Source organism: Oncorhynchus mykiss, chromosome 2 (assembly GCF_057628025.1).
Source record: "Oncorhynchus mykiss isolate SJ-2025 chromosome 2, ASM5762802v1, whole genome shotgun sequence".
Lineage (NCBI taxonomy): Eukaryota > Metazoa > Chordata > Actinopteri > Salmoniformes > Salmonidae > Oncorhynchus > Oncorhynchus mykiss.
In genome coordinates, this window is record NC_143023.1 from 65,601,004 (window position 1) to 65,621,226 (window position 20,223).

Here is a 20,223-nt window from a genome sequence, read left to right on the forward strand (position 1 = left end):
TTATTGTCAAAATTACGAATTTAATAACCATCAGAATTGTATATTTGTTTTAGGGTTATGCATATTAGGGAAAGTGATCGTGTCAAGCTGAATTGATCAAAAGTTGTACCATTGCAACATTTGAAGTACAGTCACATTTGATTCACCATGCTTTTCTGAAGCAATGCTTGTTGACAGATGGCAAGGACTGGCCGGATTGGTTATTTAAGTAATAAAGCAGGAGGGCGTGTGGTATATAAGAATTTGTTCTTAACTGGTTTGCCTAGTTAAATAAAGGTACATATATATATGCCTGTAGTATATATATATATACACACACATACATACATATATATATATATACACATACATACACTAAGGGCTGTTCTTAGTCATGCAGAGTGCCTGGATACAGCCCTTAGCTGTGGTATATTGGCCACACATCACAAACCCAGAGGTGCCTTATTTCTTATATAAACTTGTTACCAATGTAATTAGAGCAGTACAAATAAATGTTTTGTCATACCTGTGGTATACAGTCTGATATACCATGGCTGTCAGCCAATCAGCATTCAGGGCTCGAACCACCCAGTTTATAATTGTCTAGTCTACTCCTGCTATCCCATTCCAGAGCTTGACATAGCCGGTCTACTAACCTATCATCATGCACATCTGGCAACCATCATTACGCACACCTGCGCCCCATCATGAGACACATCTGGACTTCATCACTCCCTGATTACTTCCCCTTTATCTAGCGCTCCGTTGTATCACCCATTAGGTAGTATTGTTTCCTGTTTAGACGCTACTCCTGTTTCTCAATGTTTGTGCCTATTAAACTCACCTACTCCCTGCGTCTCCATTACAATCATCCTACATTTGCAACAATGTCAGTCAATGAGCGTTATCACCATCTTTTCTTTGCGGAACCTCAAACTGTCGTGATTACAGCTGAGAAACTTTGTCTGGGCAATGTCTTATCCTAAAACCTACTCTGAGCTGGGAGTTTGTCCTAAAAGACACCGATGTCACAGGAAGGCCAAAAAGATCATCAAGGACAACAACCACCCGAGCCACTGCCTGTTCACCTTGCTATCATCCAGAAGGCGAGGTCAGTACAGGTGCATCAAAGCTGAGAGCGAGAGACTAAAAAACAGCTTCTATCTCAAGGCCATCAAACTGTATAGCCATCACTAGCAAAAAGAGGCTGCTGCCTACATACAGACTTGAAATCACTGTCCACTTTAATGGAACACTAGTCACTTTAATAATGTTTACATATTTTGCATTACTCATCTCATATATACTGTATTCTATCCTACTGTATCTTAGTCTATGTCGCTCAGACATTGCTTGTCCAAATATTTATATATTCTTAATTCCATTCCTTTAGATTTGTGTGTTGTGAAGTTGTTAGATATTACTGCACTGTTGGAACTAGAAACACAAGCATTTTTCTACACCTGCAACAACATCTGCTAAACACGTGTATGTGACAAATACAATTTGATATGAAGCATGTGTATGGAATAAAGTGTACTACAGCCAGATTTAGAAGTGTGTCAGGACCCACCTTGCTGAGAAAGAACAGTATTCCGCTCCATCCTGGCTTCTGCCCTCAAGGCAGAATCAGGAAACCTGTTATCCTCTGAGTAGCAGGTTTGTAATTACACATACAGGCTTGAGCAACTTAATGATAATCAGCACGAACCACTGTATAACATATAGGGGTGGTTTCCCAGACACAGATCAATCTTAGTCCTGGACTACCAAGCTATTTCAATAAAGATTCTCCATTGACCGTACTTCTTAGTCCAGGACTATGCTTAATCTATGTCTGGGAAACCACACATCTGTTAGGGAGAGGATTGTAATTGAAACATTTTACACATAAGAACACTGAAACACGAAACAAAAAAATGGACAATACATGTATGGAATAAAATGTAAGATTTATTCATAAAGCACTTTCACAAATGCCCTGTAAAAAAATAAGGACCCCCAAAAAATGAGAACGCTGACAGTTCCTACAATAAATAAATAAACCTATGGTACTATTTAAATGACTTCCGATGGCTGGAGTGTTAGCTCGCTATGCAGCTGTTCTAAAAACAATGACAGATCCTCTGAGAAACTGATGGGAGACCAGACTCATGAACTATACGTTACCATAGCAACCGGGTGGTCTATAGCACAACACATCATACGCTTTACCACGGTAACGATACAGCGTGGAGGAACACGGGTCTGGACAAGCTTCTGGAGGATGAGTTCAGTTAATACAGTACACAACAAGTCCTTTCAGCAAAAAATAATAAGAATAACAATGAATTAATCTTGTCAACCTTCCCAACCCCCTGAGGCATCTGTATCCAAAGACTGTGGTTTTAACCTCTACTCTGAATGCCCTGCCTGCCTCCCCCTTTTGACTGGGCAACTACCCATCTTCCACTACCATGGTCCATACCTCATCAAACCTTTTACAGCACAAATATCATTATCACCCTAAAATAATGAAATCCTTCTATGAAGTTGTGCGCTGACAGTAGTGACAACATACAATATACCTTTTCTAATGTAGGATACCAAGACACACATAAGCACAGAAACACTAAAACACTGAAAGAATATTCACAGCTATGAACCTATTCTTAGACACATAGACCTCAAACACTCACGCACAATGGCCCATTCTAACCCAATATCTAAGGTTATTAGCCCCCCTTGTCGTGGTAGGTAAAAACAGTGGCTGTGACGTCAGTGCTCCTATCGGGGGCCTTTGTTACGACCTGCTCTGTTATAAAAACACTAACTTAACAGTAGTAAGTAGCAATGTGCATCAGATGATACCCACAAGATAACCGTGATCTAAGAACAAATGAAGTCCTCAAGCAGGCAACTATTATGCTCATACGCTGGTGTTAATGCCAGTATTAAAAAACCATGACGTTGTGACCTTCACAGGACACAAGCAACTTGTATATGAGAAATAGTTGTAATAATAACTATAATTAAAATGTCCCCTGCATTGGTATAATTGTGAACCAGAAATCTCATAGGAATTTACGAATTACCTGGATTTACAAAATTGTTAATTGACAGCATTAAAAAAAAGCTCCACCGCATCTACCTATAAAAAAAGTAATTTCAAGTAGAAATTCATATCTACAAAGAATTTAAAAAATAACTGCCAAAGCTGGGATTTCCAACGTGTACAGTCTAGGCGCAGTGAACCAGTCTGGTCTGCCATAGATGCCGAGGGGAGGGGTGCGATTACATAAGAAGTATACCACTGACACTCCTCCAATCGCTGTTACACGTGCATTTACCTGTCTACCTCTGTCTTCAGCTTCTCTGGGGTCAGATGAGTTGTACTGTGTCTGTAGTCGGGGAACTGAATAGCCTTTGGCTTCATCAGAGGCACTAGTTTAAGCAAATGTTATTTGTGGGTCCTTCATGTTTGGCTATTCTTTACAAATACCCACCCAAAAGCTGAAAACATAAAAGCATACAGAAAACACAAATATACACAGATATTTAGATACACACCCAGATGACAACACATAATGGCTGCATTATACAGCCTGTAAGGTGCTGAAATTTAAATAGAAGCCATGGCAACACAGAGATGATACCCTACTGGGAAGCAGTTGACTCCCTGACTGGGTAATGGCAGAACTACTGAGAAACAGTGAGTCTACCATGAAAATCTGAACAAAAGATCTAGCTTTAGCCTACAAGGAATTGGCAAAAAGCCAGGCCACAAGTGTCCATCACAACTCCATGAAAGCACAGATTGTAATTACATGAACACATGGATGCTAAACCCTCAGTGAAATAATAGTTTGAACGAGAGGACATCTCTCTGCAACCCAAATATGAAAAATAAAAGTAACATCTTTCTTATAAAAACAACACTTGTGGGTCATGGTGGGATAAGAGTACAAAGATATTCAAAAATACAAATCAACAAAAATGTTAAAAGGTCCAATGCAGCAGTTTTTATCTCAATAGCAAATCATTTCTGGGTAACAATTAAGTACCCTACTGTGATTGTTTTCAATGAAAATGGTAAAAAATATATATATATATTCTTAGCAAAGAACAATTTCTCAAGCAAGACTTTTGCTAGGTCTGACTGGGAATGTTCTGAGTGGGGAGGGGAAAACTGAAAACTAGCTGTTGGCAGAGATTTTTGGAACTCTCTTTCTTATTGGTCTATTAACTAAATTACCGCCTGGTGATGTCACTAGCAGGCCAAAGCTTCATCCCACCAAAACAAGCAGACATTTCAGGTAGTCTTTTCAAATAGCTCTTCACGAAAAGGGCATTATGATCATTTTCACAACCTTGTAGTATGGAAATATAAAACACAGGATCACCATGTTTTTGACTGTACTGGCCCTTTTAAACGGATACTATGCAGTGAAAACCTGTCTGAATATATCCCAGCACTTATCAAACGGCCTATGAGTGGCGTGGGGGTGGCCGTGCCCCTGCCTGGTGCGGAGGAATGAAGGAGGGGCTCTGACATGTAAACCAGTCTGCAGCATGGCTCTCCTTCACTACAGCACTAGCAGATCAGGGGGAATGATTGGAGTGTGCTTGAAGAACACATCGATAGGGGCTGAGTTAGGGTGTACACTGGGTGCAGGGGGGGTAGGGTAAATTAGCAGTTACTGGGTTTCCCGTGACGAGGGGCTTCATCGATTTATCTCCTCTTTAGGACTCCTGTGGTACCACCTCCATCATCTTCTGGCATAGCGCCGTGGAAGAGACTGGGGAGAGAGACAAATACACACCATCAATTATAACCACTGTATAATCAGAAACAGACTACATCATGAAGACAGATCAAGAGTATAGTGAAGCAATTCATAAGTAAAACTTACAGATTAATTGAAGGAGCCATTTGGGCTTGTTTTGCCACCAAACGCCAATAAAGTAGACTGGCACTCCCGTGGCAATGATGCCAAAGCCGATGGCACACTCCACAGGTGTTTTCCAGATGGACACCACGATAAGGAACATACAAGCCAGGACGAAGCTGATAGGCAGCAGGATATTCACCTGGGGGAAACGGTTCCATGGGATACTGAATACATTACAAACAGACAAACACATTGAAACTCCCGCTAACGAAATACACAGAGAATGACTGGATTCAAACTAAACTCACAGAGGAAATTGAAATAGGAAAATAATGTGAAATTGTGTGACCGTCATTGGCAAAGCATCTTTATATATTAAATATAATATTTTAAATCCAATATTTTGAAAATAAGGAATCCTTTCATCAGAAAATACTCTTTTTCCTCAGCTTTACTGAGGTACATGCCTAAGGTTAAAGATCTGACGAGGGTTAGAGGTGAAATTCTGACTAACCAAATGGCATTCATCCAGAGGACCAGAGAGAGAGGGAGAGTGTTGGTGCTCTTGGTCACACAGTGATCAGAACACTAACTCACATCCAGCTGAATGCGGAGCATAAGACCAGTAATCAACTGTCATCTTTTCAGAGGCTGACAAAGGCTGTGTGTGATGTTAAGCCACACAAACTTAATGAGTACCAGCGAGTGCGTATATGAGAGAGAGATATTCAAAGGCCGACAATTGAATGAACAGTGTTGGGGGAAAAACTCCACCCCCTCCTCTGTGGTGGCACAGACCAGGCCACTGTATGGTCCTCTGTCCCAAACACACAGGACATATTTATGTGGTCAATAGATAAGATAGATCCATCTGAACCACCAGCACTGTGCAGCGATGGCCTCTTTCACTTCACTGCCTTTCTCGGCCACTCCCCTCATTAACACATCGCTATGTCAACCAGGAATTAGGGGTCCATTTTGAGGGCAGGCAGAGGACCCACAGTCCCACAGTTGCACAAAGGGGCTCTGTGTGCCCAACAGTCTTAATGCGACTGTATCAGTGCACATGCTGTTCTACCTTCACTAGCCAGCAGCACATGCCCATGGCAGGTCACACTGCAGCCTACGCTTCCAAGTAACCAGTTCCTTTTATCATTCTCTTTTTCTCCCTCGCCCTTCTCCCTCTCTGGTGCCTGATCAGTTGATAACAGGTTAGAGGCATTACACATATTCTCACCTTGATTGGTCGTTCCAGCTCAGGTTTCTTGTAGCGCAGCCACATCATGCCAATGATCGCCATGGCAATACAGAGCCAGTTGAAGAAACTGAAGAAGTTGATGACGGAGAAGATGTCGTTGGAGAAGGCGTACAGCAGCGTCATCAGGCACTGTGAAGGAGAGAGGGAAGTGTGTGAGAGAGAGGGAGGTTTGGAATGCAGCAGGCAGCAGTGACTATCAACGACAGCCATGGAAAAAAGCTAATATGACAATAATACTGAGCCTCAATTCTCGGGATTAATGTTTGACTTCCAATAGGTTTTACTCGTTGAATGATGAGAGCCCTTGGTGTTGGGGTGGTTTTGAGAAGCCCCTGGTTAGATGGCAGTTTGTGTACCTACTGTGAAGATGAGTGACGGCAGAGGAGTCAGCAGGTTGGGGTGGATCATGGACAGCAGACTGGGGAGGTGGCCCTCTCTTGAGCCCACAAAGAACAACCTGACAGAGGACAGGGGTTACAGTAATTCTACATACACACGAACCAAAGTTGTCCATAAAGGAGCATACTCGTCGTTGGTGTGTGTGTGAATCAAAGCATGTGTGTGTGTTACCTGGATGATGTAAAGAGAGAGCCATTGACGGAGCCGAAACAGGACAGTCCCACAAACACCGGGATGATCCAAGCCATGGGACCCAGGTGGTAGTTTCCAAAGTCCTGACAGACAGACAAACAATTTCAGCAAACTGTCCATCTACCAGTCACTGGGGCTGTGTGTACAGGGACATAGAGCGATGTATTTATAGCCAGAGATTGTGTGTGCTTAAGGGAACATAGAGAGTACAGTATGTGCAGGCTGCATGGTGTGGTATGGGGGAGAACTCACCACAGCCACTGCCTCAGAGCTGAGCATCTCATCTGGGCTCAGAGTAGTGAAGTAGGCCAGGTTAGTTAGTACGTACACCACAGTGACGATGGGAAGGGAGATGATGATTGCACGCGGCAGGTTCCTGTGGGAGAGGGGGGCAGTGAGGGTTACGCAGTTAAACTCTTCAGCTGTGACATTATACTTCCTATGTTTACCTACATCTGAAGAAAATCTCATGTAATTCTACATTTAATACGGACTGAGAAAGGGATCGTGCCAACATAAAACATGACTGTACCAGTAATTCTTCTACATTCACAGGGAGTCATTCTTGACATATAGCATGTTACAGGGAACACAGAATAGAGTTGACACTCACTTGTAAGGTTCAATCATTTCTTCTGTGACAAAGTTCAAGTAATTCCTGCAAGATGAGGATGACATGGTTTAGAGACACTAGCTAGGTTTCCATCCAATTGGCGACAGATTTTCATTTTCATTTTAGAATCCGCATAAATAAAATATGTACATTTTTCCACCAAATAGGGTTCCACCAAATGGACTTATTGCTGATAAAAAAAAATGTAATGTTCTAAATAAAATCTAAAGTTCAATTTGTTTCCATCGCATGTTAAACTCTACCGATAGTTTTGTCACAAAAAGGGTTGCGTTAAATAGCAAATGCGCCTACACTGGGCATGGCATGTGCGCTCCAGCCAACAGCTCACAGATACAGTGCGGGTAGGCGAGTCTACATTATGAGATTATTATGGATAAGAGCGAGAATATTTGTAGTAGTCAAAAACGGCAGTCAAGCATTGATCATCATGCCACCAAACTAAGACTCTTGATATTTATTGAAAAAAGGAGCATCTAGATCCTGTGAAGTTCATCATAACGTATTTCATATGTAACCTAATAAATTGTGTGGTTTCCTCGAGTCGAGGTGGGAGGACCACACACCATATCATCGTGCGACTCCAAGTTTACTTCGATACAATGGTTATTATATAAATATTTGCACATAAATACGTTTCCACCGTCATTTCTCGCATAACACATTTTACAGACACAAAAAGATTCCACCACATCGAACAAACAAATGATCTGTCGGCATTTCTAAAATTATACCGAAACTTCCTGTTTCCATCGCAGCTGTCGTGATTTTACTCGCATAAAAACTGTGGATAGAAACGTGTTTACAGACAGACCACCGTGTGCAAATCTATTGTAGACAGGCTGTGATTTCATTGAGTGTGTGTGAGGATAAAGTATTCAATCATACAGTAATGTTCATGTCCCATAGAGCAACAAAACAGTGCTAAAAAGACCAAGGGGAAGAGGAACTGTTTTAGGTTGAAACCTGAGCACCATGCATTGGGAGGATTAGTCTGAGCAGACTTTTCAATTCACTTAGTAGAGTTCTTAATTGGTCAGCCCTCCTAAAAGGGGGTTTACAATGGGATTATATGGAGGACAAAATGCTGCTCTCGTGTTAAATACTCCTGGATGTGTCAGTCAAGTTCTAGTTCTCTGTACTTACCAGCCCCCATAGGCAAACAGACCACTGTACAGGGCCAGACCAATGTTCCCAAAATCGTAATTTGAATTCTTGAAAGAATTTTCTGGTAGGAGGTTGACTGTGTCACCTGGAAGAAGGGAAGAAAGAATTGGAAAGGTAAGTCCAAAGTTGACACTGAATTATTGACCACAAAGTGGACAGAATTAGCAGCCCTGTGAATTGTGTCCGAGCAGGGCCCTGGAATGGCGAAACACAAGATCACATAAATGCACCATGAAAACTAAGATCAACATGAGAAAGTTTTAAAATAGTGGAAGACCAGACAAATATACCCAGACAAAATACCAGTGTTAATACCAGAGCTAGATTAAAAGGCTGTGAGCAGTGCTTGGGTTCAACCTAAATCCCCTATAATAAACAGTTATGAGGGTTTCACTAAATCCACCACTCAGGGGGGTAGAATGGCGATGGGGCTACCTGTTTTATTAAATGAAAAACAAGACAAATATGTGGAACGTATACGCCTGAGGGGGGACACAAGGGATGGACATTCCATGAGTACCAGCCAGCCAAAAGAGCCAGACATCCTCAGAACAAACAACTCCCAGAGAGTTATTTCAGACAGAGGCCCATGCTTAACCAGGACCAGCACTGGGCCGTGTCCCTCTTCATGTAGGATCATGACCTTCCACCTTTATTGTCCCCTAACTCCAACCCTAAAGCCTGCAAGACACCCCAACATGGAAAGGGTCTTTCCAGGGTTGTGCAACATCAGCTAGTACACTGAAACTCTATGACACAAATACAAAGTAACCACAGTCCTATATACACGGAGTGTACAAAACACTAGGAACACCTTCCTAATATTGAGTTGCACCCCCCTTGTGCCCTCAGAACAGCCTCAATTCGTCGGGACATGGAATCTACAGTGTTAAAAGTATTCCACAGGGATGCTGGGCCATGTTGACTCTAATGCTTCCCACAGTTGTGTCAATTTGGCTGGATGTCCTTTGGGTGGTGGATCATTCTTGATAAACACAGGAAACTGTTGAGCGTGAAAAACCCAGCAGCATTGTGGTTCTTGAAACAAACCTGGCACCTACTACCATACCCCATTCAAAGGCTCTTAAATATTTTGCCTTGCGCATTCAACCTCTGAATGCCACTCATACACAATCCATGTCTCAATTGTCTCAAGGCTTCAAAAACATTCCTTAACCTGTCTCCTCCCCTTAATCTACACTGATTGAAGTGGATTTAACTGCTTTGTCAAGCATCGAACATCCCAACAGTGTATTGGCTGCTCTCCATACACACAACATATACACACACACACACAGGTTTCTGAATGCCTTGATATTGGTGGTGATGGAAAGGTGATAGGCAGTGAGTGAGCGTGTGTCTGGGTTGATGACTGACTGAAAAGAGTCATGAGAGGCCGTTTTGGCCTCAGCTCATGTGACCCACCGCCCACCCGGGACAGGCCTCAGGAGCTTGCCATCAGTTATTCACATGACTGCAGTACCAGGCAGAGGGAGGGATGCAGTGGCCTTAGGGTCAGGCATGGCAGAGAAGCGGGCAGGCAGACAATGGGCCAGACGGGGCCCAGTGAGTATTACCAGTTCAGACATGACTCTGCAGAATGCAGATAAGTATCAGAGCCTCGAGGCAGTTTGTCTGAATGGGAGCTACCACTGTGAACACACCACATCTTTCAGACACACAGTGTACAGTATGTAAAGTATGGGTGATCTGTACCTTTCAAGTTTCAAGTTGTATTAGTCATATGTACAGGATACACATGGTGTACACCGTCCAGTGAAATGCTAACTTGCAGCTTCCTTCTCGATAATGCAATAACAATAAGAAATAATAAAAGATAAGAAGCATCGAGTAAATGGCTCATTAGAATAGAATAACATTTTTATGATGAGTCTAATTTATAGTCCAATATTTACACGTGTTTTGGGGAACGGGGCATTGGGGGGCACATGTTTAAATTGTGCAGTATTTAGCAATCATAATAAGAGTCTGGTAGCAGCAGTTGTGATATGTGTGTGTGTGTGTGTGTGTGTGTGTGTGTGTGTGTATATATATATATATATATATATATATATATAAATGTCTGTGTAGGTGTGTGTGAGTGCATGTGAGCTAAGGTGCAGAGAATCAGCAGATGGTCAGTCCAGTTCAAGTGTTCAGCAGTCTGATGGCTGGTAGATACCAACAGACTCAGAGATAGTTTCTATCAGACCTCATGCTCCGATACCGTCTGCCTGGTGGTAAGGGAGTGAACAGCTCGTGGCTGAGGTGTGTGGGGTCCTTGATGATGCTGCAGGCCTTCCTCAGGCACCGTTTCGAATAGATGCCCTGGATGGGTGTGCACTGTCCCAGTGATGTACTGGACCTTGCCGCACCAGGCTGTGATGCAACCGGTCTGGACGCTCTCGATGGTGCAGCGGTACTATTTGTAGAGGACCCGGGGCGGCATGCTGAATTTCTTCAGCCGCCTTAGGAAGTAGAGACGCTGTTGCCCCTATTCACAATAGTGGTGGTGTTGTTGGTCCCTCGGTGATATGTGTGTGTGTGTGTGTGTGTATGTGTCATCTATCTCAAGTTTCTTGAGCAATTTCAGGTGAACACATCATTGCATCAAACAAGTCTATCCTTGTTTGATGAATAAAGAGCGGTGAAGGGTTGACATAATAAAATGGGATCATACAGGAGCTGGTATGCTGCCTGTATTCCTGAGTTTGTACAGGGAAATATAAACAAAGATGGCTGCCACATCAGATCATAAATGGACTAGATCAACATGTCCAGGGCGGTGAGCACAGAGGAGCATGCCCCCGAATCCCAAACCTAATATTTTCAGGAACTCCTACTGAGTAGTAGATGACTGTGGAATAGTACAAGTAAAATTACACGAGCTGAGATTACAACAGCAGGCCAATTCTAATCTTTTTTCCACTAATCTGACCAATCACATCAGATATTTTTCAGAGCTGATCTGATTGGTCCAAAGACAATTCATGAAAAAAACATATCAGAATTGGGCTGCCCGTTTCAACACAACCACTGATGGCCAGTAGTGTGTACATACAGTGCCTTCAGAAAGTATTCATACCCCTTGACTTATTCCACATTTTGTTGTGTTGCAGTCTGAATTCAAAAATTTATTAAATATATGTTTCTCACCCATCTACCCCATAATGAAAAGGTGAAAACAACAAATGTATTGAAAATGAAATACAGAAATATCTAATTTACATAAGTATTCACACCCCTGAGTCAATACAAGTTAGAGTCACCTTTGGCAGCGATTACAGCTGTGTGTCTTTCTGGGTAAGTCTCTAAGAGCTCTTCACACCTGGATTGTACAATATTTGCATTTTATTATTTTCAAAAATTCTTCAAATTGGTTATTGATCATTGCTAGACAGCCATTTTCAAGTCTTGCCATAGCCAGTTTAAGACAAAACTGTAACTAGGCCACTGAGGAACATCGAATGTCTTCTTGGTAAACAACTTCGGTGTAGATTTGGCCTTTTGTTTTAGGTTATTGTCCAGCTGAAAGGTGAATTGATCAGACTGAACCAGGTTTCAAGATGACAACCAGGTTTTCCTCTAGGATTTTGTCTGTGCTTAGCTCCATTTCTTTTTTTATCCTGAAAAACGAACCAGTCCTTAACGATTACAAGCATACTCATAACATGATGCAGCCACCACTACGCTTGAAGATATTTAGTGGTACTCAGTATGTGTTGTTTTGGATTTGCCCCAAACATAACACTTTCTATTCAGGACAAAAAGTGAATTGATTCGCCACATTTCTTGCAATATTACTTTAGTGCCTTGTTGCAAATAGGATGCATGTTTTGTCATATTTATATCTGTACAGGCTTCCTTCTTTTCACTCTGTCAATTAGATTAGTATTGTGGAGTAACTACAATGTTAAATAACGTTCATCCTCAGTTCTCCTATCACAGCCATTAAACTCTAACTGTTTTAAAGTTACCATTTGCGGCATGGTGAAATCCCTGAGTGGTTTCCTTCCTCTCTGGCAACGGAGTTAGGAAGGACGCATGTATCTTTGTAGTGACTGGGTGTATTGATACACCATCCACAGTATAATTAATAACTTCACCATGCTCAAAGGGATATTCCATATTTTTATTCTTACCCATCTACCAATAGGTACACTTATTTGCGAGGCATTTGAAAACCTCCCTGGTCTTCGTGTTCGAAATTGACTGCTCGACTGAGGGACCTTACAGATAATTGAGATGAGAGATGAGGTAGCCTTTCAAAAATCATGTTGAACACTATTATTGCACACAGAGTGATCCATGCAACGTATTATGAGACTTGTTAAGCACATTTTCACTCCTGAAACGTATTTAGGCTTGCCATAACAAAGGGATTGAATACTTATTGACGCAAGACATTTCAGTTTTTTCATTTTGATTTAATTTGTAAAAACTTCTAAAAACATAATTCCACTTTGACATTATGAGGTAATGTGTGTAGGCTAGTGACACAACATCTCAATGTAATCATTTTTAAATTCAGGCTGTAAGACAAAATGTGGAAAAAGTCAAGGGGTGAGAATACTTTCTGAAGGTGCTGAATATTCTGTCACGCCAGCCAAGGGGAGACACGGGGCTGTTCTGATATAGTGAAGGTCGGTGCGTACCTGCTGCCGAACCTGTATTTCTGAGTTGTACGGTTAAACAAATACAAACAGGGCTGCCACGTCATCCTGTCGGGTCGCATAGATTAAATCACTCCCTGGTCACTGAGCAATGGCCCTCGTCGCTCTGTTCTCTGCTAATCTGTCTGGAATATAAACAGCTATCTGTCAACCCTCATTTGACACTTCAGTTTAATTCTGATTTGCATAAAGAAACAGGTACAGTAGTTGTCTATTTGACACGAGGGCTGCATGGGAAGAATCACTGACATTTTACCATTTACCCCCATCTTTATCACTAGCGCATTTACATTAACAGCCGCCCCTCAGGTAAGGCTAAGCTCTGAATTCACCTCTTCCTGTTTCTTTGTCAAGAGATACTGGCTTGGCCTACAAGCAAGCAGTCTCCAGCTCTAGGTTCTCCTAGTTTGGACCAACTTCCTTATTTGGTCAAGATAACAAAACAATGGCCCGGTAGTTTAGAACTTAATAATATGAGTGTATAAGCAGCAACCGGTGGACTGCATGGCACATATCTGGTCTAACCTTTAAATCAGGTGCTTGAAAGGTAGAAACAGGTAAGCCTTATATGATTAGCCACCTGGGGGCGGCTGTGTTGTGTTTGGGGATGGGTTAAAGTCAGTCACAGCAGCTCGGTGAGCAGCTGGGTCAGGTTGTAAATAAACCATTGAGAGATCCCGTTACACTACTGGCTACCTTCAACTGAACCAGCAGATAACATGTGATGGCGAAACCAAGGCTGGGCTGCCTCTTTCATAAGGAGCCAAGGGGAGAAACTTGTTTTCAAACAGAGACATAGAGATGTACACCCGACACACACGAGAGACACGCAGACAAGGAATGTCCCTACAGAGGACTCAGGACTGGCTCCCAAAGACAAACAAAAAAGCTTTTGATTGAAAAGGAACTGGATCATTGGAGTAGCCTAATGAGATTATTTTTGTAACAATCCTGTTGTCATTAACCTGGTAGAGCCTATTACCAAATGAAGGAATGACCCAGAATCGTACACTTCATCCGTTAACCCTAGAAGACGGTCTGGTGTAGATAACAGGCATTCTAAAATGCACTGAAGTGAGGATGTCTCTCAGTCAAGAAGAGAAGACAAAGACAAGTGGAGCATTCATTTGATCTCTGTGGTTAGATTTCTCTCTCCCACCCAGTGGAGTCCCAACCGGACCAGACCGGACCAGACCAGCTCTGGAAGACCCTCCTCCATACAACAGTCCTGAACTGGCAGCAGGAAGACTCTAATAACTCAACATAGGGATATTTCACAACACTGAGTCAGTCACAGGGCAATAAAACTACTATCACCCACAGACAGATATAGACAGACAAACACACTTAAATCATTTAGCAGATGCTTTACACAGAGTGACTTACAATTTGTGCATTCAACTAAAGACAACCACTACCATGACCAACCTTCATAAAAATGAGCCTCTATCTGAAAGATCTGTCCTAGAAAAAAAAAGTACAATATTATATTTTTGTGAGAACTTGGCTGACAGTAAGCAGTGTCGTCCCATGCTCATTGGGGCATGCAAGAGATTAATTGACAAATCCATCGATAGAAAACGCACAATACCATATCGATCTTGCAGACACAGCTCTTCTTTATTAAAATGTATTTCCCCCCCCTCACAGAACCTACCGTCCATCTGCATGTGACCACTGGAAGAACCATGTGGATGGAGGGGAGGAGAGTGGGGCTGCTGTATTGAAGACAGGAATATAGTCTGACCACTGGAAGAACCATGTGGATGGAGGGGAGGAGAGTGTGGCTGCTGTATTGAAGACAGGAATACAGTCTGACCACTGGAAGAACCATGTGGATGGAGGGGAGGAGAGTGTGGCTGCTGTATTGAAGACAGGAATACAGTCTGACCACTGGAAGAACCATGTGGATGGAGGGGAGGAGAGTGTGGCTGCTGTATTGAAGACAGGAATACAGTCTGACCACTGGAAGAACCATGTGGATGGAGGGGAGGAGAGTGTGGCTGCTGTATTGAAGACAGGAATACAGTCTGACCACTGGAAGAACCATGTGGATGGAGGGGAGGAGAGTGTGGCTGCTGTATTGAAGACAGGAATACAGTCTGACCACTGGAAGAACCATGTGGATGGAGGGGAGGAGAGTGGGGCTGCTGTATTGAAGACAGGAATACAGAGTTATATATTGTATTTATCTCTGAATTATTGCGAGTCTTAAATCCGCCATCTTAGAATGTTTAACAAAAATATATGCAAGTACACCACCAATGTTATGGTATATTGACTCTAGTATGGTGCTTCAAAAGGGGACTCATTACTCTCTGGCATGCTAAGAAACTCTCGTGCTAGCTCGACTTCAGATGTATCCAAATATACTCCTTACTACTACTTCAAACATAGTAATTAGATGTACTCCACCAAAAACACATGATTTCACATGATGGTAAAGCACCCAAATCAGACACAATCATATTCTACAAACATTGACTCTAAGCTCTCAATGCCTCACGCAACAATTAATATCATCAGATTGTCTACATTATGCCCTGAGTGACTCTGGGGGCAACCTCCATCGGCTGACTGATTCATTCAGGCAAGCTTACGCTTCACTAGGTCACTGGCTCTTCCAGAAGAATGGCCGTTGCTGGTCTGGTTCACTCCAACGTTCGCCAGTAAAGCCTGCCAGGAGTTAATGCAAATCTTGGTGTCTCGTTCTCCCTCCTGCTCACTCTCTCTCTCTCTTTTCATAGTCTCTCCATCTCTCCCTTTGTATGTGCTCCAGCTCTGAATGGAGAACAATCCCAGGCAGTGTTCTGGGCACGCCACACCACAGTCAGCAGTTCTGACTGCGGAACAGTTCAGCCTGAGCCAACCTGGCCAATCGCATCCACCAGGCCATAGCTTCAGCCCCAGCCAGCCCAAATTCAATATGTATTTGGTATTTTATTAGAATCCCCATTAGCTGTTGCAAAAGCAGCAGCTACTCTTCCTGGGGTTCACACAGAACATGAAACATAATACAGAATGACATAAGAACAGAACATCGTAAGACAAGAACAGCTCAAGGACAGAACTACATACATAAAAGGTACAAGTAGCCTACATGTCAATGCATACACACAAACTATCTAGGTCAAATAGGGGAGAGGCGTTGTGCCGCGAGGTGTTGATTTATCTGTTGTTTGAAACAGGTTTGCTGTTTATTTGAGCAATATGAGATGGAAGGAAGTTCCATGCAATAAGGGCTCTATACAATACTGTAGGTTTTCTTAAATTTGTTCTGGATTTGGGGACTATGAAAAGACCCCTGGTGGCATATCTGGTGGGATAAGTGTGTGTGTCAGAGCTGTGTGTAAATTGACTATGCAAACCATTTGGGATATTCAACACATTGTTTCTTATAAAAATAAGAAGTGATGCAGTCAGTCTCTCTCCAAGAGAGACTGGCAGGCATAGTATTTATATCAGCCCTCTGATTACAATTAAGAGCAAAACGTGTCGCTCTGTTCTGGGCCAGCTGCAGCTTAACTAGAGTCACACTCCATGGCCCAGGTCACATGGGAGAGGCCATCGACATGGCAAATACTGGGGGCAACAAGGAGAGAGGGAAGAGCTGTGATAACAAGCAGGTCAACAAGAAGGATCCAGGACCAGCAATGGCTACACAGCTGGCCATGACTACACATATTCACCTAACAGAGGGGATCTGGCCCCTTAGGGTACAGGGTTACCTGGGAAAGGTTAGCAGTCTCAGAAATGATTTGATAAGCAGCAGTGCAAATTGATGTACCTTACACATTGCAGTCTTGGTACACTGAAGGAGGGTGGCATCTCTCAGTAAGCTGTTTAGTAGCTTGAATCACACATGTTTACCCATGCACTGACCACACACTTCTGTAAAGAAATTCTCAGTTGCTACAGTATAACATCAGGTTACAAAATCTCAGTCGTCTCCGGGACAGAGGTCTGAAGAAGTGCCATTCGTTGCACTTCAACGATACCTTAAATTCTAACATAATTACTTATACACAACATTAAAATCAGTCTGACTGGGGGACTTCAAGGTGGCCCATAAGCCCCTTCTGGGGGAGAAGAAGAAATGTATTGTTTGTATAATGTTACAAAATGGTAGCTGTACTTACCATGAATATGTTTTATTGTGTGTCATTTTGTTTTGTATTTTGTGCACATGATTCTTCAAGATATGGGCACTGTGCTTCACGGCTGGAAAGGCTACGTGTCCACTGTCAAAATTCATACCATAACCAACAGTGTTACCGCTGAAACTAGCATTTGGTTGGTCTTAAATATTCCTATCAGTGTTGCATGAAACTAGCACTTTGGATCATGTTTTTAAGGACACACCTCAAATATTTCAACTCCGCCTATAAAAAATAAATAATGTTCAAAATTGATTGGATTCGTAAAAAGTCAATGTAAGCGAATTTCGTCTTTTTTTCACCCAACTTTTAACTTAAATCTAATGACATGGTGAAATGTTTTGTTGATTTCATGTTGAATTCACATTAGTTGACAACTCAACCAAATCAAAACTATACGTTGAACTGATGTCTGTGCCCAGTGGGATCACTCTCTAGGGCAGGATTAGGCAACTAGATTCGGCCAAAAGGCACATTTTTAGTGGAGCAAATGGTTGTTATAATAATTATAATAATTTGTTATGGGATTTTTATAAATAATGACTAAATGATGTATACATTTAACTTAGAACTATAACTAAACAGAATACTGGATGAATGTATGAATCTTATTATAATCATAATACTGAATATAATGTGTGTAGTTTTAGTCAAGAATTTTAACAAGGACTTTCTGTTCCTTGTTAGAAATGAATGGAGCTATCTTCAGACCGGCTGGAATACTGTGTTCCGTACAGGACATTCTGTCCCCACCCAGGGAGGGGAGAGACCTTGGGCTTGTAGTAGATCGTTTAACAGGTGGCAGACAATGTGGGAAGGCTTGTGAACTATATTGCCGTTGTATCTTAGAGAAGGAGATACATTTATGACGAAATGTGAGGTATATAAATCAATGTACATGGTATTATGACCAGAGCTCTCTCAAAATAAACGCTACTGATTAATTATGAGACTGGTCTCTGTCCATTTTATGCAAATAAGCATCTTACAAATTCTTAGAAACGGACAGTGTTGTAATTGAACATATAAAAAATAAATTCCTCTAACATTTGTACACTGCAAATTGACCGCAATTAAGCCCAAAAAGAGATACTACTAGAGTAAAACAAAAATGTCATACCTTGATTACATTGAGAAACGGTCACAACCCTCTTTTTATTTGAAGGAATACTTGGGAACAGATTTCCTAAATTAAACAAATGTTTTTCTGAATCTTTCACCAAAAGATGACATCATAAAAAATAAAGCTGTTTCCCCTCTGTGGGGAAACAGCTTATTGGCCATGAAAGCCAAGAGGTGCCGCCACTTCCTGTTCCTGATCACGTGACTCAGACTACATCGTTATTGTCCCTGAATTCCTTTCCTGTCCCATTGCACTTTATGTCTTGTCTGTTTGGTTTGCACTGTGCACCTCCTCCTGTAAAGGGCATTTTGTAGAGTGTGGTAGTGTAAGTGATTATGTATGGCCGTATCTTACCTTTCCCAATCTCCACAAAGCCCACAATAATGATGAGGCCCAAGGCAAGGAGCTTGGCAGCAGCGAAGGCATCCTGGACCCGCGTGGCTGCCTTCACACTGTAACAGTTTATAGCAGTCAACAGCACTGGGCAAAGAGAGAGACAGAGGAAGAGAGAAACAGAGTGTGTGAGTTATTCCTTTCTATTTTTGACTACTGTCTACATCAGTGGTTCCCAAACTCTTTATAGTCCCATACCCCTTCAAACATTCAACCTTCAGCACACTCTCAAATGTTGTTTTTTGCCATCATTGTAAGCCTGCCACACACACACTATACGATACATTTATTAAACATAAGAATGGGTGTGAGTTTGTGTCACAATCCGGCTCGTGGGAAGTGACAAATAGCTGTTATAGGACCAGGGCACAAATAATAATATAATAATAATCAATAATGTTGCTCTTTATTTAGCCATCTTACATATAAAACCTTATTTGTTCATTAAAAATTGTGAATAACTCACCACAGGTTAATAAGAAGGGTGTGCTTGAAAGGAGGCACATAACTCTGCAATGTTGGGTTGTATTGGTGAGAGTCTCCGTCTTAAATAATTTTCCACACACAGTCTGTGCCTGTATGTAGTTTTCATGCTAGTGAGGGCCGAGAATCCACTCTCACACAGTGGCGAGAACAAGTATTTGATAACCTGCAAAATCGGCAGTGTTTCTTACTTACAAAGCATGTAGAGGTCTGTACTTTTTATCATAGGTACACTTCAACTGTGAGAGACGGAATCTTAAACAAAAATCCAGAAAATCACATTGTATGATTTTTAAGTAATTAATTTGCATTTTATTGCATGACATAAGTATTTGATACATCAGAAAAGCAGAACTTAATATTTGGTACAGAAACCTTTGTTTGCAATTACAGAGATCATACGTGTCCTGTAGTTCTTGACCAGGTTTGCACACACTGCAGCAGGGATTTTGGCCCACTCCTCCATACAGACCTTCTCCAGATCCTTCAGGTTTCGGGGCTGTCGCTGGGCAATACGGACTTTCAGCTCCCTCCAAAGATTTTCACTCAGGTGCTTCGCTATATCACATTTGACATTGTCCGTAAGCTTGACTTCATTTGCTCACAAAAATAATACAATGATGGAAAGACCTTTGTGTTGTCCTTGTTAATGCAGACAGAAAAGAGCTCCAACTTCTTAATCATAGCCTCAATTTTGTCCCGCACATTGAATATAGTTGTGGAGAGTCCCTGTAATCCTAGATTCAGATCATTCAGGCAAGAAAAAACACCACCCAGATAGGCCAGTCGTGTGAGAAACTCGTCATCATGCAAGCGGTCAGACAAGTGAAAATGATGGTCAGTAAAGAACTTTAAGCTCGTCTCTAAAATAAAATAAAAAAAACGTGTAAATACTTT

At 42.0% G+C, this 20,223-nt stretch overlaps 1 protein-coding gene across 1 annotated transcript in view; it reads right to left on the minus strand.

Annotated features, from left to right (window-relative positions):
• Positions 1-1,914: 1,914 nt before the first annotated feature.
• The window catches only part of slc7a5 (solute carrier family 7 member 5), a 31,076-nt gene continuing 12,767 nt past the window's right edge, over positions 1,915-20,223 (minus strand). The window contains exons 2-10 of the mRNA XM_021568487.3: positions 18,805-18,930; positions 8,477-8,582; positions 7,313-7,357; positions 6,952-7,075; positions 6,679-6,782; positions 6,469-6,565; positions 6,088-6,237; positions 4,872-5,049; positions 1,915-4,757 (exon numbers count right to left, since the gene is read on the minus strand). Coding sequence (XP_021424162.1) covers positions 4,702-4,757; positions 4,872-5,049; positions 6,088-6,237; positions 6,469-6,565; positions 6,679-6,782; positions 6,952-7,075; positions 7,313-7,357; positions 8,477-8,582; positions 18,805-18,930 — 986 coding nt within the window. The 3' untranslated portion in view covers positions 1,915-4,701. The remainder of the gene's footprint in view (positions 4,758-4,871; positions 5,050-6,087; positions 6,238-6,468; positions 6,566-6,678; positions 6,783-6,951; positions 7,076-7,312; positions 7,358-8,476; positions 8,583-18,804; positions 18,931-20,223) is intronic.